Genomic DNA, 27,776 nt, shown 5'->3' with positions numbered 1-27,776 from the left:
AGGGAAAGAAAAGATCTCTCAGAGGCTGAGGGCAATTTCATAGTGAAGCAGTGAAATTTTAGCTAATATCTAGTGATAGTATTCCCAGAAATACTTAATTTTAGGTAAAGTAAAAGCTGTTTGTTTGAGTGGCTGGGAAGAAAGGTATTATGCCAAAAGTCTTTATAGGAAAAGGGGAATGATGTGTCTGATCTTTAAAATCCTAAGAGAACAGTAACAAACTGAATGGGTGCAAATCAAGTGTAATCAATTTTTCAGTTAATAATTAATGTGTATGGGAAATTAAGTTTGCTGTTGTTTAACAATATGAATGGAAAAAAAGGACATAAAACCTTTAGCATCCTAGGTGTTGATCTGAATTAATTTGCTCATTCTTGGAACATAATTATTCCCCTTATGCTAATACATTTTGTTCACATGGTTTTTATATCATAAATACAATGCATTAGACTCTCTTCACTTTCTAGTACTAAATATGCAATTAAAGTATAATTAGTCTGCAGTTGCATACTTTTTTAATTTATATTAGTGAGTGGTTGCTGTAAATTGGCTGTAATTGTATGTGAAATCACTTGTTTTATTTAAAAACAACAATATATAATTAAATGCAACTGAAGTTTTCCACATTTCTTCCGCTCACTAAATGTTCAAACCAGATCAGCCTTTGGGTAGAGCACTTCTGCGAGGGTAACACAGAATGGACCAGAGATGAGAAAACCTCAGAAGCAGTGCATTAGAAAAGCTACCAGCTCAAGAGATTTTCTGGATAGCCTCCATTCCAATGTTGCTGACAATGGGTGAAAAATGTCATTGCTTGTGAAATCCCCACAGCTGATGAATACAGCCGATAACACCATCTATTCCAAGAGAATAGATTCCCAATAAAAACCCCAGCCTGATACTTTTACTTAAACCTTCATTCTGCCTTAGAAGAGGGAGGAAAATCAAGGATGTATAGGATGTAAAGAAAGGCTGAGTGAATATTCTCATGCATCTAAGCATCAAAGTTACAGGATCACAATTAGGTATAGTACAAATCTGTTTCTTCAGAGCAATAAATGTATCATTAATTATTTGCTACCTACAGTATAGTTCGTACATGCAAATAAGGCATGTAATTAACTATTATTTAATAATGTTAGAAGAAAGCAGATAACAAAATACCGTATACTGAAACCAGTGTGTGCTGGAAGATCTCATAATATAGCTTATACAGTACTAAACTTTTGACTGGCAACCCTTTCAATTTCATCCTATGTTTATGGCAAACCATACAAAAAATCCATATTAAAAACAGACTCTTGAGTTTGCAAAGTCAAGCACAACAGAACAAAACAAAACAAAAGACAAAGTCAACAAAATTATTCTTTAGCCACACATTTCCTAGTAAGGAATGGCCTTGAAGAGGGCTATACCAGTCATATTTTTCCATTATATATATATAATACTTTGTTTTGATAGTGAAAGCCTAATACGAATTTTACAATACAGAAACAGAAGGGCCCATACAACCAGCAACAAATGTCTGCCAATGCATTTTTTTCTTCTTATGACCTCTACAAATGAGGTTGAGATTGGAAATGGATCTTTTTAACAGATGGAAGCATGCTATTTCCTGGAACTTCAAAATCCATCTAGTGTGTTAGCCATGCACTCTCATTCATATGTGGCTTATGAAAGCAAATGACAGTTCGCATTGCAACTTGTGCATATTCATTCACTGAAACAGTTCAATTTGTAAGCCTGGAAGGTACTTTTGATCTAATACTACTACCTTGTACCAGTGATACTCAGAAGTACTTTGCAAACGTTAACAAAGGACAGGCTTGCTATTGCTTCATAGTTTGAGAATCCTGTAATTTATTTTCCAAAGGAGTGGGGAAGCTGGGCAAAAAGAGCTGTTACAGACCTTTTTGTAATAGGGCACTTATATCCATATGCACTAAACAGTAGATAGGTGTGGATTTGGATGTTCATGCTAAGTAGCTAGGTTTCTGGGGGCACAAGGAAACATTTCAAAAGTCCGAGAAATGTTAAGGTGATTCAATCACATTTCAAGGGTATGCTTGATAAAGTAACTGCAGCAGAGAACTGTGAGTTACAAAACAGGCTCTTGTTTCAAAATCACAGTCCTCTATTTGATTTGGGCTAATGACAAAAGACAAAATATGAGTGATTTGTGACGAGTTTGAAAAACAGACATTTAATGACAGCTCTATGGATTCATTTGCCTTCAGTAAGGGTTACGTATCGATAGACCTTTTTTTCAAGACTTCATATGTTTCATTCCTCCTCATAAAGCTTTGGCCCTACCTCACATTTAATATCAAGACTGAAGAGCATTGAATTTTTCCCTTAACTTTATTTTAGGCACCATGGTATAAAAAGTGTTAGTCTAAACTGCACTGGAGCAATTTATAATTCTAGGTCCTCAGGTCTGTCCTTCGGCAAACATCTCTAGCTCATTTTATTAATTAAACAGAACATTTCCCAGTACACTTAAATGGCTCGAAAGTTTCAAATGTCTTTGATAACTACCAGACTCTAAAGCTTTTAATTCTTTCATACTTTTATCTCACTGTGACTAATGAGAATTGCATTTGTGATAATTCTTGTACTTAGGACCTCCCATTAGAAAGAAATAAACAAGTTGGAAAGTCATTTCACGCAATAGCATTTGAAATATAATTCTGTATTTTATGTTTTCCCACTGCTTTTAATGATTTCAGCGGGATGCTTTTGGTGTTAAAATGAAGACCTAGACAATAAGTGTTAAAAACTGTAATTAAAACTAAGAGTGTTTGGAAACCTTTCATATGTAAATTGAGCGTTTCACTTGCTTCAAATAATCTTAAAGTTAGGACTAGAAAAATAGGTAAAGGAAAAATACTTAAGAACATGGCATACATTTCTGAAAATGTCAGAGTTCTTCATTTAAACATTATTTTAACATTAAACAGACAACATCTATGTAGTGTAAATACAGCTTTTCCAACTATTTCTGAGTTTTAAGCAATCCAGTATGGGATGCTGAGCTTTCAACAACAAAGCAACATCTGACTGAATGTAGCAAGACGTACTCCCTTTTTAAGCACTGTTCCCATCTCCAGAGCACCTGTTGCTTTCCCATGACAGTGAGTAACTTAAGTTCATTTTGAAAGGAGAGTGAGTGAAGAAAGATGTTTAAAGGCTCCCAGAAGCATCTGACTGACATGCTGGGGCTGGTTAGGAGTGCAATGTCCAACCACCCTCCTGAAGCTCCGCTCAAATAAGCCAAAATTCCTGGGCATCTGCAGCAAACTAAGCAACTACAATGAGAAGTAAGGTACAACAAATCCTGTTAATACTGTTTAAACCTGTATTTGTACACACCTGCTGCTCTGTAATAAACCAGGGCTGGAACACATTTTCTGGAGAGGTTTGACTCTTTATTCCTCAACGAACGTTCTGGCCCTTCCTTAGAATCCGACCAAGACTAGGATTCATCACAACTAGTGCTCCAACGTGGAGCCAGAATATTTTGTGTGTGTGGAAAAATCAAAAATTGTCATCAGGCACAGCAGAAACCTCCTTTCTCTACTTCTCCATTCGGACTTGAGGAGTTTTACACGTTTGCCTAAGAAACAAACACATGTCAAGCACTACACTCTTATGGAATTAGTTGCAGAAAACAAAACTGGGATAGATGGAATTTTCTTTAACTTACAAGGAAAAGTATGAAATTACAGGAAAAAACATACTTCAGAATCAGAGCAACTTCTTTTAGTGCATGAGTATGGTCTCAAAAACATCCCCAAGCAATAACAGTAACCCCGAAGGAAATGTTTAAACATACTGAAGTTAATATTCATTGATTGTCACCAAAAAACCAACAGAAACTGATAGATAGCACTAATTTTTGTAAGTTTATCAGCAATCTTTAACTATGATAAAACAGTAACTGAAAAGTTCTTTGAAAATAAGTCCATGGATAGACCTGTGGTACAGAAAAGAGCCATGAAATCAGAATACAATTCCTTCTAAATGAAAGATTTGAGTGTGTTCTTCCCATATGTTTAAAGTTTAAAAACCCAAACAAACAAGCAAACAATCAAAAGTTTAAAGTTTGAAAAATGTGAGCATTCTGAGGAGAGATCTGCTTACAGTCATTTCTATGGTTAGTAGTTTTTCATTTACAGACAACAGTTTTATATTAAATGAAGACTTAAACCTTATTTTACTTTCTGTAACAGATAATAAATGTAGCAATTCAGACAAGGATATATCCTCTTGAGGTTTTTGTGGTGATCGCAACTCCACAGTGGGACTGCAGCATGGCGGCACAAAAGACTGCAAGACAATTAATCAAATAAATGCAATTTTATTTTCTTTTACATCATTTATTCCATCTAGTTGTCTTAAGTTGGACATAAAAACAACATCCTTCCTTTTTAAAGATGAGGAAACTGAAGCATAATAGAATCAAGAGGGATAGGAACAGAGTTCGTCTGTCTTTGGCTTTACCTGACCTCACTTACCTAAAGAAAAATCTACTGTTGTTCTTGATTAGAAAGGAAAACTTACAACAAGTAGTTTCCTGAGTTTAATATTCTAAAAATGAAAAAGAAAAGAAAAAAACCCAGCCTTGTTGCCTTGTTTTAAAACTAGGATGAGATTTTAAATTGCCTAATAGGTATAATAGTTTTTCATCTTTTAATATATTTTTTCAGAAATTTTATAAGACTGAACTTCGAATTATCCCCACTATAAAAACAGGTAGTCTAAATTAATCATATTTGATATTTTTTTCTTCTTCAGATGTTTATAGTGTGCTATTTTTTTTCTGGGATTTTGAATAGAGATTAACAAGTCATCTGGAGGAGATCAAAGTAGAAATGTAAATTATTTCCTTACCTGTAATTTTATCTTCTCTATGAGGGTACCTGCTGTTCTGCTAGTGCAGTACTGATGTGTTTTCTGCCTTTGTCCCAAGCTTCAGAGATTCCTCTGGTGATTTTGCTTACCAGCTCCCTCTGCTGGCACTTTGAGGTAGTGCACTCACATTTGGCTCCAGGATTACTGCCACAGCTGAGGGAATATAAGACAACTAAAAAACAAGTTAGAAAACAGCAGAGCAATATCCAGGCAGGAAAAAAAAATGTTTAAAAGACAATGAGTCAGCATAAACTTGAAACCTTTCGATCATTTTTCTCTCTTTTTCATCCATTTAGAATCTCCACCTGAAGAAAAGACTTTCCCATGCTTAGAGAGATCTTAGCCAAAGTAGTGGGTGCTGACAGAGTAGTGGGTACCCATTTAGAGAATATAAAATTATTTTAAGGTAAATTAATTTTAACTTTCTCCAGTATGAATACCCATCACACCATCACTCTAATACAGATAAGAAACAGAAGAAAGGTGGCAGATTTCAAGGATGTCAGAAGAATCCCTGTCATCCTGTCTCAGTGCTTAATAGAACCAGCAAAAAGGAAGACTCAAGGGCTTTTCACCTAAAAGATGTCATAGATGAACAATTAGAAGGATTCCTCACTGCCCAGTGAAAAATAGATAAAGTCGGGTTCACTAAAAAGTAGTCAAGATAATGGTTGTTGATTCACAACTAATAGTTGTAGTTATCTTGGTCATCAGAGAAAAAACAAAGGAAAAGAGAAACTAGTAGTGTCAATTTAATAAGTAAACAAATTAAACACAAAACAGAGAGCATATCAACCATCCATGCTTGAAGTTGCATGTAGACGATAAAATTTCACTGTCTTTCTCTTGCGCTTTTTACATGTTATGGTCATAAGTTCCTGGGGCATTCTCGGAACAAGATAGCATAAAACACTGGTATTAATTCCAGATATCCAGATAATGATGGCATTGATGCCTTTCCCTGGCATTTTCCCTGACCCATGACAAACTAATGCACGTTATCAGCATCATTCTTGAACTAATTAGAAATGTCGTCTTGCTTGAGGATTATGGAGATTTCCAGGTGAAAGTTATGACTTCCTATATCTTCTCTGTACTGGGGATCATCTTGATACTTTTTTGAACTTCACAGTATACAGAAAAGATGTATTCTGTCAAACAAAAAAATGAATTCTAAAAATTTAACTAAGAACCTGCTTTGGTATTCAATTGAATTTATCTTTCTTAAAGAATCTGGCCAGTTGTCTTCACATCTGCATCTTCTCATTATCCTCTGACTAGTATGTGACACAAGACAAAGGTAAGTATGAATGAATCAGAGTAGATAATCACAATTAGACACTAGTATTCTAAAATCTCAAGTAGTGAAGGAAAGACCAAAAGGCTTTGAAGAGGTTGTTGCCTTCAAATATCAGGAATGTAAGTACCAATTACATGCTTTAAGGTCAAGAGAGAGAAAAAGGACTCTGGTAACTTCTTGAATGACCCTCCAAAAAGAAATTCGCCTTGCAAATAATCAGCTTCAAAACTGCCAAGTTGCATTCTAGGAGAAAGTCTCCTGTTCCGTCTTCATACTTTAAAAATGTTGAATAATTATTAACAACTGGAATTAGAATGATGCCCTCAAGATCATAAATTTGCTATGCTCTTGTTTTTCATGGTCACTCCAAAAAATGTGCAGGAAAAGGATCTCAGAATTCTAGGACGACAACTACTCTGATTTTTCAGTGCATTTGCCTGCATTGGTAACAGCACAAGCAGAGGTAAAGTCCTTCAGTCATCTTTTGGCAGGGACATGTTTCTGAGCCACAAAGCTTGGGTTCAAGATGAAGGAACAAGGTTTTGTTCTTCTGGCTGGCACCAGTAAGATATTTTCTGGCAGTCTGGACCCTGAGAAGGCAAAGCTGTTTTGGACCTTTTAAAATATGCAGCTCCATTAAAATTATCAAATCTTCTATTACTACTGAGTTTGTAGACACTTTTTAGTTAGACACAATCCCTTGTTTCCTTGAGATCATATCCATCTTCATAAACTGGAGACACACTTGTGTTCACTTCTGCTTTTAGAGGTCTTGCCAATATAATTCTACAGGTCATATCATACAAGTAAGTCATGGGGAACTGGGTATTTTGTAGCTTCACCCAGAATCTCCACTTCAGAACTCTATGATGTTTCTCACTGCAGATTTGGAAGGGGATTAACGATAGTCAGGACTGTAAGATCTGAGAAGGAATCATCTGTGTATGCTAATAATGCAGTAGAAGAAAGCTCAATGTCAATTTTGCAGAGCATATAATTTCCTTTGGAGTCTTTTCTCCATACACAGCAGTAAAGTGTGAACCTGGTGATGATGATGAACCCGGTGTTCACCAAGGTGGAAAAAGGAGTAAACTACAAGCTATGAAAGAGAATGAACAATTTTGAAATTCTTATGGAAGTTAATTTAATGTTGGTTCTCATCTTTTTAATTTAGTCCTAGACATCAATCTTCCACTTATTCTTGCCTGAAATACATTTTTTCTTCATTTTGAACAGTTCTAAGACAGGACAGGACTATCTTCATTATTCTTATGGAGAAATAAGTAAGATTTACAGCCATGCTCACTTTGCTTTGCAAGGCAATAATATCTGAGTAATTTGACTTCAACTGGTTTAAGAGTTGTCCACTCCTCCAATGGTGACTGTGCATAACACTCTATATGACTGACTTTCTCCACTGACTTTCTCCACTTGATATTGATTATTATCCATATCCTTTCTTACCTATTACAAGGTAAAAAAGCAGAGCTGTGACAGGGCAGTACTACTAAGGTTTTCTACAAACGGTCCTAATGAGTAAGGAAATACTGCAAGGTATGGGGATTTTGGAGAAATGGATATAATACCTTTTGGACAGTTGGGGGCCACTTTTCCACGCCCTTACATTGGTTCTGCAAGTAAGCAGTGATGCACAGTTTTTGAAGCCTGTGCAAAATACCCACAGAAAGGGGCAAGAGTTCTGCCTCCAGCTATTTAGGTAGTAGGTAATGTGAGGTTTCAGAACACTCCAGTCCCTCTGAGCTGAAATGCATCGTTTCTGACTTGCAGAAATGATCCAAAGAAGCACTTACAGACTGCAAAGGAGGGTCAGACAAGGTAAAAGCACTAGTTTTAGAGCATGCTAGAATGACTCACGATACTGGCATTTGAATATCATCTTCCCACATGGTAACTTGTGAGGTAGTAGAAGCTGACAAAGATTTTCCAGGAAAACTAAAAAGGACTGCTAGATATTCAAAGACCCTTCTTGCACAGTTGTGAAAGCACAAAGAGACTGGCAGAATGGAGCTGCAAATGAGAGTGGAAACATCTTTGATTTCGGTGTCAGGAATTTTCCACTTTGTGGACAAGTGGAGAAAACCAGTGTTTTACATACAGCCTTCAGAACTCATTCTTATTTTCCATCACAGAGGCAGAAAATTATTCTTCAGACATGAGGTCAATACCTCAAGCATGTCAGCAAAGGACAAATTGGGGAAAAACAGAAAAGAAAGAAAAATAAATCACAAGTTGAATCCTTTGGGACAAAGGCAGAAAACCTCTTGGCTGGACTGATGGAGTAGAGGATTCCAACGTGAAAGAAAGTAATGCGTGCAAAAATCACTGATTAGTTAATTAATGACATGCAACTGAAATACATTTGCATTTTTCTTTAAATATTGCAGAAATACTTTCCTTTGATTTCAGAGTAATTGTCAATTTTCGGCTTCTGCAGAAACTAAAATGATGCTTTCCTATGGAAGTCTTACCTTAGGAAAAACTATTCCATCATAAAAATGTATAAACCACAGCATATATTATTAACATTGTGAGTGTGATTACAAGATTGCAAGAGATTTCATTTCTCATGATTTGTACACTGTGTTTGCTCACAAAAAATCCTGAGTAACCCTTTGGAATAGCTAGAGACAAGACTGTTTTCACAAGGATACACAGCAAGGGATTGAAAAAAATAAGGAAAAATTGCAAACCTTCTAGCCAAAAGCTGCTAATAAAAGAAATACTGCTCTGTTTCTAGAAACTATTTTCTTTTAAGTAATGCATTAACAGGCTCCCTCTTTCAAAAAAATCTGTATCTATGAAAATTGCCTTCAACCCATGCTCTCTTTTGATGTTCCTCACTTTCAGTTCTTAATATGAGTATCCACAGGACTCAAAGTCAGAACATAATTAAACAAAATTTGAGACTGAAAATGTCTTGGGTGTTGAAGGTTTGGATTCTCTTCATCTGCCCAACAAGTCTTACTGACCCTTCAGTCTATGACTTTGCTTATGACATTTCACACCACAGCACTTCTTCCTTTAATCTGTTTTACCATAACTTGTGTTTTGTGGGAAGTTTTAAGTGCGTTTGCACTTGGAGAAAGGATTAGGACTTGTCTAGATTTCTGTGACCTACAAATGAACATCATCAAGCTGTAGGCCTAAATTTATGTCAAATGTAGACTTGCAACAGGAACCTTTTCATAGGGTAGAAATAGGCATGCCAACTTGACATTAAAGGTGATTTGGTATATAGCAGCTATTTTTAAGAAACTCAGTGAATTGAATAGCTCTGAATACTGATGATTCCTTGTAACATGTGTTGGCTGGAAATGCTAATTATTTTCATCAAAATGTCCAAGTGTCCCAAAAGATTAGTATTTAGGTGCCCTATAAAAAAACAGAGCTTTGATATGAAAGAATTATGATGCTAGGTCAAACCAGTAATTACTAATACAAAAAGATAGCTTGACCCCAGAAAATGTCATCCTATTTCCGTTATCAGCTCATTTGCCCTCAGAAACTTATATGTATTTTTAGGAAAATGTATACATACAATTTATTGCTGTTTTAATGAAAGATTACATACAGTGGGTCTCTGAGTTAGCAATAAGAAACATGCTGAGACAGCTGCAAATTTCTCCTAGTGACAGATTAGCCAAAGGCATGGAAAGAGATACCATAGCAACAAAGGGGCTGTCACAAGTGCAATCACTCCCTTTCATGGGCAATATTTTGCTACAGTCTGTGCACTTATTTATACTGTAATTACATCCTTTCTATGAACCACAAGGTATTTCTAGTCACTGTATATAAGCATATTATTCCTATAAATCTTCATCTGAAATTAAGGTAGAAGATAAGAAGTCTATAGACAGAGGCTTTGAAGGGAGGCAGTGGAAAAGAGAAGTTTTACAGTAAGGTTATTTCTTAATATATTCATAAATTAAATAACATCAGAAAAAGCACTTCCTGTCATTATTTACTACTGATGCATGTCAGGTTATTGATTTATTCTGTAAGTATTACACATTTCACAGTAGTCAAAGCAAAAGGCAAATTGTTTTGTGTGATGGAAGTTAGTAGCAGTTTTAAATGGAAAAAATGTCATGTGAGAAATGCATTGCCTTGTTAGCACTGACAGACCACAAGTACCAAACCTCTGTCCTATCGGAAACATCCTAAAATAATCTACACACAATATCTGTATGATTAATTTTTGCTTTTTCTAATTACCTTTTGCTACTACTGCTGTTTTTTGAAAAGCCTGGAGAAGGTAGGGGAATAAAGATGTGGAAGAAGAGGCTACCACAATGGCAATATTTCTTTTCAACTTCAGCAGAAAAAACAGTAAAAATTGTTCTATATTTTCCCTCTGCTGCTGCTTAAAGAGCCTATGTATCTGTTGCTTATGTGGAGAAGCACAGATTAACAACTAACGCAGCTGCATTGCTAACACTGATGTCAGGCTCAGTTACAAGAAAAATGCCATTTTCCTTCTCATATCCAGGGACACATTTTAGCTCTCTTGCAATATGTTATCTTACTCAAGCAGTGGTTATGGCAGCACTGGTAGTAGTTGAGTCACCACTAATGCTGCTTCCTGATACTGGGAATCTCAGTAACCCACTGCAAAGCTTTACTGTGTAAAGGCATCTAACAAAGTTCCTTTTATTCCTTGTGCTGAAAGGGTTATGAACAGCATATTTTATAAGTGGAAACATAAACAAAATTACTGCCTCTCTTTTCAGCAGCTGTAATTAATTTAGAAACAATCCAGCATCTGCAAGTGAGAAAGAGGAGAGAGGGTTAAAATGTAAGCAGTATTTATAGATAGCAGCAGAACTGTATTGATTCAGAGTAGTGGAGTGAATGTACTGAACACCATTTGGCTTCATATGCAACCAGTTGGTGTGTTTGGATGGTACACTTTTGCTTCTTGCAAGAATGTTATTCAATTTTTAGTTTCTTTTAAACTCTGGATGCCATAATGTAAAGTTAGATTAAATGGAATATTACAAATATCTCACTTCAGGCTCTCTCCAATATTGTTTTGGAATGTAGATAAACAGCCTCAGTATGGATTTGTCTTCATCCTGGCAATATTTCTGTTCTTTTCACACTAGTTGTCTCTGGTATTGATTTAGAAGGCAGATTTGGATTTCGAATGTAGATAAATATACTCAATATGGATTTATTTTTGGCCCTGCAATATTTCTTTTTTATTTCTCTCCATCCTTGTAATATTTATTTTATTTCTTTCCAGTATTCTATTTCTAATGCTGATTTGGCATATAGTTACATAGTAATATATTAGATATTGATTCCTTTCTGTTCTGCAGTGTGCTTTCCCCCACATAATAAAAATAATAGCCAGTTCTTAGACTGACAATTGCAGTTCCTTCTGCCTCTCATAAAAGTTTGGATGTTCAGCTATTCCAGAAGGTGGATGCTCATTTCCAAAAGATAGCCCTTTATGACTGATCTCAAAATACTAAAACAGTCACTTGTTTATAGGAAAAATGTTGTTCTCTTTCATGTTCTAGAGATTTTCAGAGGTTAATAATCAATAGTTGCTATGCATTACATATTTTTAAATTTATTCTGTTAGTATTAGTATTTATTAGTATTAGTATTAGTATTAGTATTAGTATTAGTATTAGTATTAGTATTAGTATTAGTATTGTTGGTACTATACCAACAAGTCAATTCTAAAAAGACAGGCACAGGTTGCCAATTTTTGCTGAATAAAAGATACTGGACTTGTTGCTCATCATAGTATGATTCACCAATTTAGATCATAGCTCTGCATCCTCAGAACATACACATTTTTGAAACTTCTCTTATATTACATTGCATTTTATAGAGGTCAAAGTCTAAAGTTCACAAACTGACAAAGAACGAAGGGGATTTTTTGATCATTTTCCTACTGAAGACCACGTCAAAGAGAGTAAAGTCTGTGAGCCAGTATCTTCCTATTCAACATTAAGTATCTAAATGTTAGCCACTAAGCTAGTCATCACAGATTTCCTTTAGAGTTATTAGGGAGATGTAAGCATCTCTGGAAGACAATTCAGTTGGCTTATCTTAGGATAAAATTAATTGTTCTCTTGAATTGAACAATTCTCTCCAATACTAAAAAGTCAGCCTAGAGCTTAGTCTAGTCTTCTCACTCTAGAAAGTCCTAGCCCAAGCAAATTCCAGTAAATTCCACTCCACATATTTTAACCAGAACTTAGTACTTAAATTATGCCTTATTCCACAAGCAGTTCTACCAAATCAAACTAAAAGCTTAAAGACAAGGTACTGCTTAATTACTGCAGAATAGTCCCAAGCTGCACTGGGGAGGTTTAGACTGGCCATTAAGGAAGGATTTCTTTACGGAGGATGGCCAAGCACTGGAATAGTTAGAGAGGTGGTCAATGCAACAAGTGTATCAGTGTTTAAAAGGCATTTGGACAATGCCCTTAATAACATGCTTTAACTTGGTCAGCCCTGAATTGTTCAGGAAGTTTGACTAGATGATCCTTGCAGGCTGCTTCCAACCAAATTATTCTATTCTATTCTATTCTATTCTATTCTATTCTATTCTATTCTATTCTATTCTATTCTACTCTACTCTACTCTACTCTATATGAAAAATATCAATGCATATTTCTCTACATCTTCATAAAATATCTGGCCAGGAACACTTCTCCACTCCCAGGCACAAGTGCACACTTTGCAGCTCCAGGATCTCAAGATGAGTCCCAGGATGCCCTACTTCCCCAGGGTGGACACCTGGGGAACCAGGACTCCAGAAGGCATTGCAGCATGCACTTTCATATAGGTTACATGCAGCTTCTGGTGCTCTTAATTAAAGTCAGTCTCTATTATAAGGATAACAGGCAATGTACTGTTCTTAAAAAATATAAGTAGAGCCTAGCATCTGAATCTGCCCTTGAAAACCCCCTATCCACACCCCTAATCGCCTGGTGTGGAATACATCCCATAACTGGGAGAAATATTAAATGGTTTGTCCTCAGCTCTTATCTGACTGCAAAATGTTATTTTCCAGTCTTTGTAAAAGGCTCCTTTGTTTAATACAAACTCATAGCATTTTTTAAATGATGTTGTCAATTTTATCCATAATACTGCTGTATTTTATAGTTTTCAACTGATGGGAAAATTCCTGTTTTATACTTTTTCTTTATTTTTCAAAAAAGGAAAAGGAATCACAACCAAGACAGCTTTTTGAATAAACATAATTATATAAGAAAAAGGCTGTAAGAAGAAAGTATATTTCAAAGGTGAGAAAAAATTTGATTTTCCCATTTTTTTAAACACTTTTGTCATCATTTAAAGAGGGCAATGTGACAATATTTTTATGTTTATTTATCACAACATCGAGTCTAGACATACAGAAAGAAATTCAATTTCTTTCCCTCATGACAGTTTCGCAGTCTGGAGGAGAATGCCACAATGTGCCTGGTAAATCTCAGCCATGCACATAATCATTTCATAATTATCCTAATGTCATTCTGAACACCCTCTTTTGTTGTGATATAATGTTCAGGAATGCACACACGCATTTCTTTGTATGAAGTAAAAAATTACTGCTTTAGATAAATTGCCATTGCCTTTTCTCCCCTTCCCCTCCTGCAGGCTACGTAGACACAAAATAGCCAATCTTAAACCAGCACAAATTAACTCAGTACTCGGCTTATTCACATACACTTTTCCACCTGTATTCATTCCTTTTCCATGGCTAAATCCTTATGTCAGCCCTCTCCCACTAATATGCAGACAAATTAGGAAAAACAGTTTAATCTTTCCATAACACCTATTTTTGCATTCTGAAAGTAAATAATTTCCATCTGACTTTTCTTAACATTTGAATTCTGAGTACCATAACATTCATGCTATTTCTAATTCATTATCATGTATTACATTATTAGATCCCCATATCTGAACAAAATGCAAAACCACAAGTAGACCACACTTTTAAAAATCAATTTCGTTTTCTCCCATTATTCACTTGGTCTTTTTGCTTAGTGACTGATATCATTAAGTATCAAGAGGTTGGTATAATCACTTTTTACAACAATGTGATTAAATATACTAACACAGATGGACTAGAAAATACCTTCTTCCTCCACTGGTTTTATCTCTAACCTAATGTTTAAATATTAACAGCTTGAGATGTGGAAACATAAGTGCTGCTTTTGAACTTGGTATCCTGTAGAAGAGAAGGTAATACTTCAGTGGTTAATTGGGTTTCTCTGCATATGAAGGAGGCAAACTTATAGAAAACGTTTGGAGGTGAATACAGACTTTCTTAGGACTTTCAGGAAAGCCTTTTCTGCAGTACACTTAAATCACCCAAGCTGTTCAGTTCACTTTGTTTCTTTTACATTATACATGGGATAATTACACATGGGCTGTTTCATTCGACAATCAGAAACTTATGATTCGTGATTTCTTAATACTGACTCTCTGTACAGTGCTTTACATTTTTCTCAAAAAGGGAGATTTTGGAACCACAGAGCACTTTAGACTTTTGCCTTTTCTTTATAGACTATAGCAGAAAGAGGAGATACAAAAATATCATAGTCACTAAATATTAGGGAAAAGTACTTGCTTTTTGATAATAAGCTACTCTCTTAATACAAAGAATCACTCACATTTCCAATAGCAATGTATATTTTTGAGGGCATCAGAATGATTTCTGTTAAAATCTCAGTCCCTTGCATCAGGAAATACAGAGGCCTTCATTCCCCTGCCACTTGGTTTCAATGACTTAGACCAACTTTTAGTCAGAAATCTGAATCCAAGTTTTCTGTTGTCTCAAAACAGCTTTGCAGCTGTGTGGGAAATGAAGGAAATAGAGGCAACATATCCTATCTGAACAAACTAGAAGGCAGAACAAATAGCAGGAGTTTTAAGGGGATTAGTATTTTCCTTTTAGTGGTGGTAGGTCTGCAAGCAGGTTACGGTAGCTGTTGTACTGAACCAGTGTGTATGACAGCAAATAAATAAGCATTGGCTTTTTCATAGCTTCACTTCTGAAGAGGTAGAAAATGAGTCCTGAGGATTGCCACCATCAATGGAGAACAAGAAAAGGCCAACTTCTGCAAAAACCCAGATATACAGGACTGGAACAGAAGCATACGGCCTTCAGGACAAGAACCTTGGGCTTCTGCACCTAACGGTGGATTGAACTTCATAACCTTGACAAATGTAGAAAAACCTATTTTTGACAAAATGTTCTTCCTCAAGGCAATTGTAATTGGTATCTCCCCCTTTTGTGACCTCTTTTTTCCTACAAAAGTGTAATCCCGACCCACATTTTTACTTACTGCTTGTTAAACACTCACATTAAATATAAAATGGCATGCGTTCCTTAACACTAATAGTGCCATGCAGTAGTAGTGGCAGCAGGACAAATTTCAAAACACACATATATAATTCTTTTCCTATTCCTATTCCTAAATTCTATCTAGTTTGTTTTGGCTATATACGCACATACATTTTACATGCATAAAATCAGACTTTCACTGACATGTACAAAGTTAAGTGGGGGCAGCATTCCAGCAACTTTGGCTTCAGAAGAAACACATTTGAAAGAGGATTCAGGAGCAATGTTATATCAAATATTTAGGAAGCATCCCTCCTTCAAAGAATGTCAAAATGTTTTTCAGACATATATACAGAAACTGAGACATGTTGAGCTCTCTGTGGAACAGAAGGAATATAACTGAGTCAGTGCACACTACATGTCACTACAACCAAGATGTACCAGAAATTTAGTGCAAGGAAGATTTCAAATTACATGGACATGCAAAGACCTGCATAAATACCACACTAGCAAATTATGGGCTGACACTACAAACAATTACCAAATACGTACAAGCAAAACCAGTCATCAATATGTGTCGGGGTGTCGAGGTGAAGGTGTTTATGCATACACACATACATGTGAGTCTTCAGAGTGCATTTTAATCTGTTTTATGTTGATAAAGAACTGTATTAACCCTACAGAGATACAACACTGTAGTTATAGGAAGTTTGAGTGCTTCATGCTTATCTGAAGATTTTGTTATTCTTCTGTTTCTGTTAGCCACTAAAAAGCTGAAAAGTTAGCAGGTTTACTTGGTTTTCAGACACTGTATATGACAAATTTTAGATATATTTCTGTTAATGTAATTTTGAACCAATAATATAAAAAGTGGCAAACAGAGAATAGGAACTCACTGAAACTGTCAAAATTTTGTAGTAAATCCCAGTCATACAAGACAGAACAAACCAGAAGGTCATACTGTAATGACACATTGAATGCTTACCGTACTCAGCAGTGTCTATGTAGAAACATTTTAATTCCATGTTATTGATAAAAATGCCCTTGTTTGCCATCCTGTGAATGAAGAGCTTAGCAGGGTATATAGACTTTGTGCAACTGATTTCAGAGAGAAATACATATCAGACTGTAATACATTTGATCATTACTGGTAGATGAAAAAGGGATCAACTCTACTATCTCACTGCTTACCTGAGAAGGTCTGGCACACTGCTTACCATGTACAAGCAATTGCAAAGTATGCTGAGAAAAGTGTGCGGAACCAGGAAGCCAAATGACTCTTCCCACACTTCTTCAGTCTTGTCAACTGATGTCTTCTATGTGCACCCAATTTCCTGTGCACTTTTTTTTTTTTTAACCTGTTGGTAACATGTAAGGTTGGTATCATACCTACCCTAGTTGTTTTCACTTTATTCCCAGAAGAACAGCTCCATCCCTTACGATCTGGAAGAACTTTACATTCCTCCCCTTCAAGACATGGCTGCATGTGGCACCACCATTTCTGCTCCACTATTGATGCTACAAGAGAAAACAAACATATTTGCATGCAGTTGAAATGGACACTTTATTATGGTATTATGTTACAACATTTCTTTTATTTCCCAGGAAAATATTAGAAATCAATGACTGACAGCTAGTCTGTAATTTTCAGACAGTAAGTAGAACCTTCATAAGAAAGTAGGTCTCAAATTGCACAAGGTGCTATGCTTCAAAGTCAATCTCTTTACTGTGGGGTTGGGGTTTTTTCTAATTTACTGAAGTTCATGAACTAATTTCACAGTCTTTCCTTCCAACCCTCATTTTTTCTTGCTTAGCCAGATTTCAAAGTTTTAAGTAGAATCTCTTCTTTTGAGTTAGTACTTTTTGCCTGATCTACTATATAGTCTAGCATAGCCTGATTAAATTTATTCCCCAATGTTGACATATTTACAGCTTCTCTGACAGCCAACAACATATCAACAGTAAAGAGATCATGTAAAGAGTGAATCCATCCTACTCCACTTTCAGAGAAAGAGACATGAAAAACCAGCTAATATTTTCCCAAATAAAACATGAGCCTGTGCCAGATTTGTTAAGTAAAACATTAATATTGCACCATGAATAGGAAAAACAGTTTTGGTCTAAAAAGACTAAAAAAAGAGCCAGAACTGTGTTCTGTTTGCTTGTTTGTACCTGTATGATAAATATAAATATACAAAGAAAATGTAAGACTGCAGCACATGAAAATGATATGCTTATGTAGATTTTGCATAAACATTTTTAATTAGGTGAATTTCATGCAACTCTTAAAGCACTCTGCTAGTTGGATCAAATTTAGCTTCTCAAGAGGTCTCATTCACAGGCATCTAATAATTTTGCTTAGCATTTCCACAGTGTAATAGCAAAAAATTTATTTTTCCCATCTTCCTTCCATTCACCTTGGGCATGCCCTTCAAAATGCAGAAGCCTTCCTACTCTTATTTTAAATAGTTAACTGTAATGAAGTGGTCCTCACTGATGACATTAAGCCACCCAAAACCCCCAGGAACATGCAACGAAAGAAAGCAATAGAGTAGTCGCACCATCAACACATGAAGGAGCTGCCCGAGTGGTACCTGCTACCTGCCCAGGGAAGCAGGAGCACTTCACTGTCTGTGATCTTTCTTCTATCTTGTTCTTATTGCAACATCTGTGGAGTGCCACCACTTCACAGGTCCCAGTTTTAACATGGTGAGCTGTGAAAATAAGAAGATGAGCAATTTGATAACATTGCAAGGTAGCATCATACAGTTTGGGTTTGTTTTTTTTAATTAGAAATGCATTAGACTTGACTCTGTAAGGCAGTCTGCCATGCATGAAACTAGAATTACAATGGTACTTACACTAGAATGTAAAGTTGATTTCTTTTCTAAATGTAGTGTAACTATCTCAGGCAGAAAACACTGGCTAAAGAAGAACAATTGGAGAAGGCTGCATATGGAACTGTTCCAGTGAAGCAGGGAGCAGAAACATTATAAAACTAATCTACAAACTATATTAATTTCTGTACTCCCTTAAACAGCTGTGTATCTCTACCAAGATTTTTTTTTCTTTTCCCTAAGGGAGAAACTTTGAAATGAAAGTGCATCAATGTTAAAATATCCATAGATGCATATGTTTTCAGAATGTACGTCTCCAGACCTTATGTCCATGGCAGATACAGTTTTTTATATGATACCTCAAAACCTTCCTACAGATGGACAGAGAAGAATTGGCAGGATACAAGGACAGCCCTCAAACAAAACCCAGAAATAAAATCTACAAAGGAATCACATTTTAAATCTCTCTGTCTGGCACTGCAAAATAAGTCTGGTAACATGACGATCCAAATTTTTCAAAGACAGAGGGCAACAGGACAAAATTCGTTACCCATCACCCCTACCCATGCTGCTCTAACTGATCACCAGAATCATGATACTGGAGTTCTATGAAAGGACCAATTTGGTAAGAGGTTAGCTACCAAACTACACTTTCTGGTCCAGCAGCCACTTACCAAAGGATATGGAGTTCAGGAAAAGTAATTTTAACTGAACTTTCAGTGGTTACTGATATAAGACCAGGTATTTCTGGGGATAGTTCATTTCCATCAGAAGGAAGAGAAACAAAAATCTGAACTTTTTGCTGGTATTGACCTACAATCTCATACAGGAAGGAATATTAATTATGCAGGGCAATATGTGTTTTAACAGTACCCCAAAGTCCTGTATTTCTGCTGCTGTTTAGCTACCTTTTATATCCCTAATGGCAAAAAATAAACAAGAGCTTCCAGGAGAAAGCCCTACTAACAGGCTTTCAGGAGCCCAACATTGATCTCTGGATCCACTCAGTTGTTATTGCTCAATATCAGCTCCTAAAAGGCCTGAGGAAAGAAAACAAATTTGATGTAGGCTATGGACCCCAAGAACTTGCCTAAAGCCAGAAGCCACAGGCAGCAATTAAATTGAGTCTTCATCAACAAAACATGAACTACTAAACATTTCATGTGGGCAATATGTGTTTTCCAGTAGAACAAAGTTCACTGAACAGTCTGTGATCTTTGTTGTCACTTACTGTATTGTACATACTACATCAGGTGAGATTATAATCTGTCACGTCATATGCTGCACTACAGCTGGAACGTTATAACACAACGTGAAAACTTAATCCATGATCCATCACATTTTTTTATGCTAAAATGTTACATATCAATCAGAAAACTAGAGAAAAAAGTATTTTTTGCATAAAAAAGCTTTTATTTGTTTTTTAACTGTTTACTACTTTTAATTCAATAGAGGATGAGGAAAGCAACTCATACTACCTGTGTGAAAGTTACATTCTCAGTTATTTTCATACCTTAGATGATGAGCAAATATTTTTGCAGCTACCAGCAGAATCTGCTCTGAAAATTACTTTTAATTATTTTCCAAACAATTTCACTTGTATATATGCCAATAAAACAATTTAAATAAATATATTCATTTATCTTAGTAAAATGGTTATAAGGTTTTTTGAGTTATGAATATGGTTAAAAATTCTTCTACAATATATTCTGAATGTACAACACATAGTAGAACAAATACATGCTACTTTTGTAAGTTCACATTAATTTTTATTTTCATAGGCAATTACACATCTTATACCCACACATGCTAACACAAATTCCCTAACTTATATTTTATGAAAGATACACAAGAAGCCCAGACATTGAATCCACAAACAGAAGTAAATGTAGTGGTAGGCTATGAACTTTGTCCCACTTAGTTTTCACTATATTAGTTTCAGCCCTTATTTGTGTTCTGATGTGTATCACTGATCTTGAAATTTTGTCTCCTCACTCGTTTGCTAAATAGCTTTACACAGCTCTACCAGAAATGTCATAATATACCTGCTAAGAGAAAATAAAGTACCATATGCACCAATAGCCATCTGGAATGGAAGCCAGTTAAAAGTGCTGTTGTAAAATTCTGTGAGGGAAATGTTCATCCTGAAACAAAACTTTTGAAAGACTTGTTTTGTAGTACTTAGGGTAAGAACATCATGCATTTCAAGACTTTTATGGAAAAAGAGTGCAGTTAAATGAAATGGTAACATTCATGTACAATACAGAAAAGTATTTCAAAGGGTGAAAAGTTATGTGAAAAATGGGGAGAACAAAAAATAAGCACATACTATTGATAGTATTTGGGGAATCTAACAACCTGCTTTGAAATTTTATAGATATAAACCAAAAACAACCTAGAAAAGTTTACAAAGCTATTTCAAACATTGAAAATGCCACTACACAGTAGATAGAGGATTTCCCTCAACCTAATATAAATTAATCTCATTAAGCCACTGAACCATTCTGCAAAAGGAGGATAGTACTTTAGGAGATTCACATTTTGGTTTTGTTTCTTCTTGTTCTAGCACAGACTTCAAAGTACACTGCTTGCTTTGCAGAAAATGTTTGAGGAACTGAATGTCATTTCTGGAATCCTACAGAAATTCATTATTCAAAACCACTGCAAACAGTCAGTCCTGCATGCTCTGCTACTGCAAGTAATCCTTCCTGAAATCAATGTGAAGTCTCAGAAATATTTAGGTGTACAGACTGTGAAGTTTTGCTGATGATTATTCATAATATTATATATGTATATATTATGTTCCAGATGTAACACTGTATTATGAGAGCATAACTTGGAAAACAGACATAACCATATTTCAACCATTAACGATATATCTTGTAATTAACCTGCCACTTTGATAGCATATTTCATGTAGTGAAATCATCAATGGCTATCTCATAAATTAGTATAATATTGGTACACCAAAAACTTAGGTGTTCACATTTATGCTTCTGGAAATGCTAAAGCTAAGTAATTATTATTCCTCATTTTACATAAACTTGAATGAGCTTAAAAAGTATGTTTAAACATACACATCAAAGACCTTTAAATATATATAAATTCTACCTGTTCTTGTTCCTTCATGGCAACTTTACATTTCTTTACTTCAGATGAATGGCATTTCAGTCATATTTACACACTGCTTCTGGTCCTTACTCCTCTACTCCTGAGGGAAGTTTGTTCCAGGCGAGAAGGCAAGTTACTTAGTTCAAGACTATTATTTTGCAATTCATTAAAATTAATATAATGTATTTAGTACAGATGCATTGTTATACACAAACTTAACATTAAATCAAGGAAAGTCTTCTGATTTCCACTGTTCATTATGGTCAACATTTCCTAACCTTGCCACTTAAACATTCATGTTCAATTCATGTTCAGACCAATCTGCTTGGCCATTTGAATCTTTTCTTTCCTGAAAGTTGCACAGGTCATGCATTAGCATATACATCAGCCATTAAAAAAGAGAAAGAAATCATGTTGCCATGGACTAGATTAAATAATGTCGTGGTTTGTTTCTGTCCTCAGGTTCTCCATCATTGCAGTAGCCATAGTACAAACAGTGAAAAAAAAAAGACCATAAAAAAGACTCTATTACATGGTTGCTGCAGACACTGGCAAAACTGGGTGACACAGCTGAACTCATCTAATGATTAACAGCTACCAGAAGAAAAATAAGATCCCTTGTCCCTTTTCCCACACTCCCTTGCTTGCATGATCACTGTTATTTGATGGTGACAATGGTAAGCCAGGGATTTAGACTGGAAGAGAAACATCCCGTTTTTTGTAGAATTATTCCTCTACCAGTTTAGCTTCTACAACTGGGTGCAGAGACTAGTGAGAAGCAGTTAGAGCCATAGGGAAGTGGCAGGAGCAGGCAGTCACAGATGCGTGATTACCTCCTTCTGCAGAAACCAGTTCCTCTATCGGCTTACAAGCACTGCAGTTCTGTACTCGTACAAGGAATAAATGTATCTTATTTTATTCCAATGCAAGTAATTCCTCTGAGGTCAAAGAGACTACGGAAAGTGTGCAAAGCTTTGTTTGCCTGTATCTGTGTGTTTTTTAAAGCTCTTCACAAAAAAACAAAGCTTTAGTTGAAACAAGAAGTAACAGATCAGCAATAACGAGAGGAATGGAAATTACTTTTAGCCATGAGTTTCAAACCAAATCACATCTAATGTTATACAAACTTCAGCCTTTTTGTCATTTTAGGTATACTTAGGAAGATGTCCTATATGAAATACTATGGTGACTTAGTCTTTCAAAGTAGGCTCTTAAGTAGTCTTTATTCATGTAAACAATATCCACATGAGTAATTGCATTAAGGACAATAATGGAACTAGTTTTTTAATAACCATCTGCAAGACAAAACAAACAATATTTCAGCAGATTATAAACCTGCTTCATCTATTTCCCTGAGTGATCAGTTACTGTTCTACACCATAGTATTCAAAGAAGTGTGTGAGAGGGGGTTACTCATACCAGAAAAAGAAATAAGATTAGTGGTTGTAATGTATCATTTCCCAGATTAGGCTCTAAATCACTATCTTACTCTTAAATTACCAGAAAAAAGTGGGTTTTCTTGTTCACATAGTCTATTTGCTTTTTTCATACTGATTGACATGAAAACAAATATAGGTTATCTTTCTGCTACACTTCAGCAATTTCAGTATGCCATATCAGTCTCAGTGTGTCACTGTAGATAGGAAGCATGCAAATAAACTTGCAAAATCTCACACACACAAAAATGCAGAAACACACAGTATTGCTAGATTATTTTCAATAGTTTAATAAGTGTTAGTAACGGAATTTCCATCTAAGCTTTTTTTCTTTAAACATCAGACAAAGATATATGAAAAGAAATATATCGTCCACTTCCTTAATTCAATTAATGTCAATCTTTTTCAATATGTTCTGTTGTATCCACCTAAAAGCTGAAAAAAAAAAAAAAATTTTTTTTTTCATGTTCTGTCAACATTGGTGGTCATATTGTTGCAATTGTGTGATCTAAGAAGGCAAGCAAAGTGAAGCTTTTTGTTAGAGGTAAAATCTTCAAGTTATCTATTCAGTTTAATTGTCAAAAAAGCAGACAAGGTTCTGAGAACACAATTTTCAGCTTGCTTATGTTAACACAAAACAAGGCACACCTCTCTTTCAGCTTCAAGGGCCAGAGGGATAACTGACAGCACAGAAATCAGGAAAAGCAGAGGAGTCTCCCATACAAGTCATGTTACCTCTGGCATGCAGCAAGCCACTGACTCCCGAAGAAGAACTGATAGATACACATTGACAGGAACCTTACTGAACATTATCTTTAAAGATCGAATTCAAAACCCTTTCAAACCAATAACTTTGGTTTGATCAGTAGTTTTTGATCAGAATTACAATGATGGACTTAAATTTTTTTATTGTCAATAAAAGTGACATTGAAAGGGTTGTCAAGAACCAGAACAGGCTGCCCTAGGATGTGGTGGAATCCCCATCCTTGGAGGTAATTAAAAAAAAGACACATAGATGTGGCGTTTAGGGACATGGTTTAATGGTGGACTTGGCAGTGTTAGGTTAACGGTTGGACTTGACGATCTTAAAGGTCTTTTCCAACCTAAGTGATTCTATGATGCTATCTGGATTTGCCACTGAGATATTTATTCTGATGATTGCATACGTAGCACCTATTACAGTGACTGAGCAAATGATGACATACAGTATAGATATGTGGCTGAAAAGTATGATGAATTGAGATTATTAAATCATACTTTAAACCATCATTAGAGTTGTCATGTGTTTTTCATTGAACAGTTCATTTACTAGAAGTACAGTATCCAAGCAGTGTAACTATTTTTGAAATATAGTAAAATTTGGTTACATATTGAACCTAGAAGTAGGCATCCTCAGAGGGGGCAAAAAAAAATTGTTTCTGCATGTTTTTAGTATTTTTTTTATTTTTTTTGTTACTATCACAAACAAAAGATCTTTAAAACAGTAAAAATTATCAAAACAAAGCAAAAATGTTTCTTTTATTTGGAAAAAAACTTACTTGATTTTTTTTTTTCAGTGAACTGAAAAATTAATTACAGACACAGCAGTAATTCTTTTGTCCTCAGTGGTGACAATGAAGCACGCCACAGTTGTGGTGCATTTCAGGAAAGGCACTCATGCTGCTTTATTTTCCAGATAACACATGGAGTTGCGCTATAGGATCAGCAGGACAAAATTATAATTTTGTGCTATCTTATTCTACACTATCATTACATTTCATGTGGCTACTTAACTTCTTTTGCTAGCTATTCCATTGATGCCACACACATTTGAAACATTCACATAGTTCAATTAAAAACAAATTACCAATTTTTACTTTTAAAGGCAGAATTTTCTGTAGCAAGAAGCTGCTCTCTAAGTCTCTTGATGATCCCTTTCCAAAAACCTAGAACTGAGGATATGCCAGATGACCCTCACCTTAGCATGGCCCTTGGCTAAACACGAAGACTCTGGGTGTCCAGAGGAGCCCCAGGATGCTAATGAGCACCAACAGAGCACCCTGACCAAAAAACATTCATGGGACACGATCAGCCCCTGGGCTTCATGGGAAACCCACCAAGATGAGTCAACACAAGAAATTGCCTCTCTAGAAAGCCTTGCAGACGAAAGTGAGTTATTGCATAGAGGAGTTTAGGACCTGTTATCAGGGGAAAAGAGAACAGAATTTTGAGATTGTGTAAAATTGGCTATCAGACATTTTATAGAAATGTGTGAGACTCATCGTGGGTTGTTTAGTGGAAGGACCACCTGCAGGTAATGGGAGTGGGTCAGAGTGGACTGGGGAGGAGCAAGCATGAGTGAACAAAGGGGACAGGATAAGAGGGGCCAGTGAAGGATAAACAGCAACTGATCAGTACACTTGGCTGGCTGAGCCTTGTGCTCAAGCACTGTAAACTATCCTACATTCTCATTAAATCCCATTTCTATCTTTTTTTTAGGTGAACTCTTTTCTCTGAGTGGCTATATGTGAATGCTAGGGAAATTTAAGCCTGACTAGTTGGTGATAAGTTAAGAGATCTGATTACTGGCAAACAGCATGGGATCCCAAACCGCACAGACTCCTGAATTCAAGTGGAAGCAATGGGCAATATGAAGGCATCTCGGATCAGCTACCAATCAGGCTGAGTGTCTAAGACCAGCTATTGGAGTAATCCATTTTGTGTGGTTCTATATGTATGTATGTCCCTCCACTAGCAGAAGAGGAAAAGGATTGGGTCATCTGCTGTATGATTGCTGTGTGCGTTAACATAGGTGCCAGCAAAGGCGTTTTGTTTTGTCTGCATTGATCTGTGTGGCCAGCTCTGTGTGTACAGTGTGTGTGTGAGCTTATGTGCCTATGTGTTTACCTATATGTCCCTAAAGAACTCACATGCTAAGCCTCACCATTGGCAGAACCTGGCAATAATGAGCCACAGCAGCCTCACATCTACTCAGCTACTGTATTCACCAACCTTTAACAGGTGTAAGAATCAGAAACCTTTTGGAAATAAAAAAATAAGCAAGGAAGACAGAGGCAGCATTTGGCAAAATCATGTTTAACCCTTGACCTTTGCTTCTAAGAAATGTACAGACTGTCAGAATAATTCTCTTATATTAGGCAGGTTACATTCTAGATCAGCAGACCAATAGCCGTAGAGAGGCACATGCCAAAACACTGCAGTGAGTCAAGCAGAAGAGCTGCCCTGTTTGATGAGAGCAGTCCATCCCACACCAGAGGCCATACAGCCCTCTTTTTTTCTTGTCTGGGGTAATGCTAAATATATGGACAACTTCTTCCCATGTAAATATTTCCTAAATCCCTACAAACACACCGTATTGACAGGGCTTTGAGGTCCTATTTACTGCATTCACATTTCCATGCCTTGCACCTCAGCAATAGCTATTAAAAGTCACTTTGTCACCTTGGGCACAGAAAAGGTCCAGCTAGTCAGATCACCCACTACGCTCTACATACTTACACCAGTGGAAAGTACTTACATCAGTTTAGCTTAAAAGCACAGCATGACTTTTCATTTCTCTTTTACTGTGATGTCACTTGCATCTTGGGACAGGCTGTAGGTGAATTGTTTAAAAAAACCCCTAACTGCTTGGACTGTTTATTTTTGCAGTGCCACCTGTAGGCAACACAACACAAAAGATCCTGCTAACTGCAGCCTTTCCCAGGCTTCTTGGATTCAATATGGTGTTTTCTTTCCTGAGAGAACTATTTTAAAATAGCAAGAATAATTCTTGATAAGTGTTTATTCTGCAGACGTTAGCCCAGCTCCTCTCATTGGCCTGCCTCTACCATGCAATTAACCTGGTTAGTGCCCTTTGGTGCAGGATGGTAAGCAGAGTTCACATGACAACACTACACAGACAGTATCTCTGGTAGCCTTTAAAAACCTAGCTAATGAATGTTTTGCCACAGTCACATTGCCAAGCATATTTTTCTACACAGTGCCAAAGAAAAATCTCATCCATCAGCTTGTCTGCCAGCCACTAGTTATAGCCATCTGTGTGGGAAGACTTTTTCCCTTTTGGAAAAAAATCAAGGAAAACTACAATGTAAGCATCCCCCCCAAGAAGAGCTCATTAATGAACCTGTGAGATCAAACCTCAGATATTCCCATAGCAAAACTTATGCACTGAAATGGACTGAAGGACTGAGTTGGAATAACGCAGCAAACTGGCATGGTCCCAGTTGGTCACACAATCTTTACAAACATAAAACCACAGATGGAGTACTTCATGTAGGATCTCTTGGACCTGCAGAGCTTGCAGCCATCTGACTTTATTTCTCCTGGCCTCACTGAGGCTAATTTCATTCAATCAGACCTTTGGCAGGAGTGAGCCAGTCTTACTCAAATAAGCTTATCTCCTCACTCACAAAACTCAGAGCCTTTTTACGGCAACGGCTACAAATGGTGCCTTCAGGTCAAACTTTTAGGCAAAGACACAGGAACTCAAAACACAACTAATTTTCAGGTAGCCTGAAAGATAATTTCCTTTTCTTCATATAGCCCCCTCTCAACCTAGGGTGTCACCCTCCCTAGGTCCTGGCTTCAATTTTGAAACCAGATGATCACTAGGCTCATGAAACCACAGAGGGTTCAGAGACAAGATCACAAGCAGTGACCATTCGAGACATATTCACTTCCTGGAAGAGGAGTAGAAGAAACTACTTCACATTCACCCACTCCTCACAACAAGCTCAGCTGCCTAGCTGCAACCAACCTGCCCAGTCTCTCACTGCCCACTGCTGCAGGTGCCAGGGTGGTCACTCCGTTTGCTGAGCAGTGGAGCAGATGAGCAGGAG

General features: G+C 36.4%; 1 protein-coding gene across 1 annotated transcript in view; it reads right to left on the bottom strand.

The window, feature by feature from the left end:
- Window positions 1-27,776, bottom strand: part of FAM19A2 (family with sequence similarity 19 (chemokine (C-C motif)-like), member A2) — a 49,575-nt gene that overhangs the window by 3,309 nt on the left and 18,490 nt on the right. The window contains exons 2-4 of the mRNA XM_010182713.1: window positions 18,116-18,268; window positions 16,948-17,072; window positions 3,373-3,616 (exon numbers count right to left, since the gene is read on the bottom strand). Of these exons, the coding sequence (XP_010181015.1) occupies window positions 3,605-3,616; window positions 16,948-17,072; window positions 18,116-18,268 (290 nt within the window). The 3' untranslated portion in view covers window positions 3,373-3,604. The remainder of the gene's footprint in view (window positions 1-3,372; window positions 3,617-16,947; window positions 17,073-18,115; window positions 18,269-27,776) is intronic.

The sequence above is a fragment of the Mesitornis unicolor genome, unplaced genomic scaffold, assembly GCF_000695765.1.
Source record: "Mesitornis unicolor isolate BGI_N332 unplaced genomic scaffold, ASM69576v1 scaffold5964, whole genome shotgun sequence".
Taxonomy (NCBI): domain Eukaryota; kingdom Metazoa; phylum Chordata; class Aves; order Mesitornithiformes; family Mesitornithidae; genus Mesitornis; species Mesitornis unicolor.
This window is presented reverse-complemented; position numbering and strand designations above follow the sequence as displayed.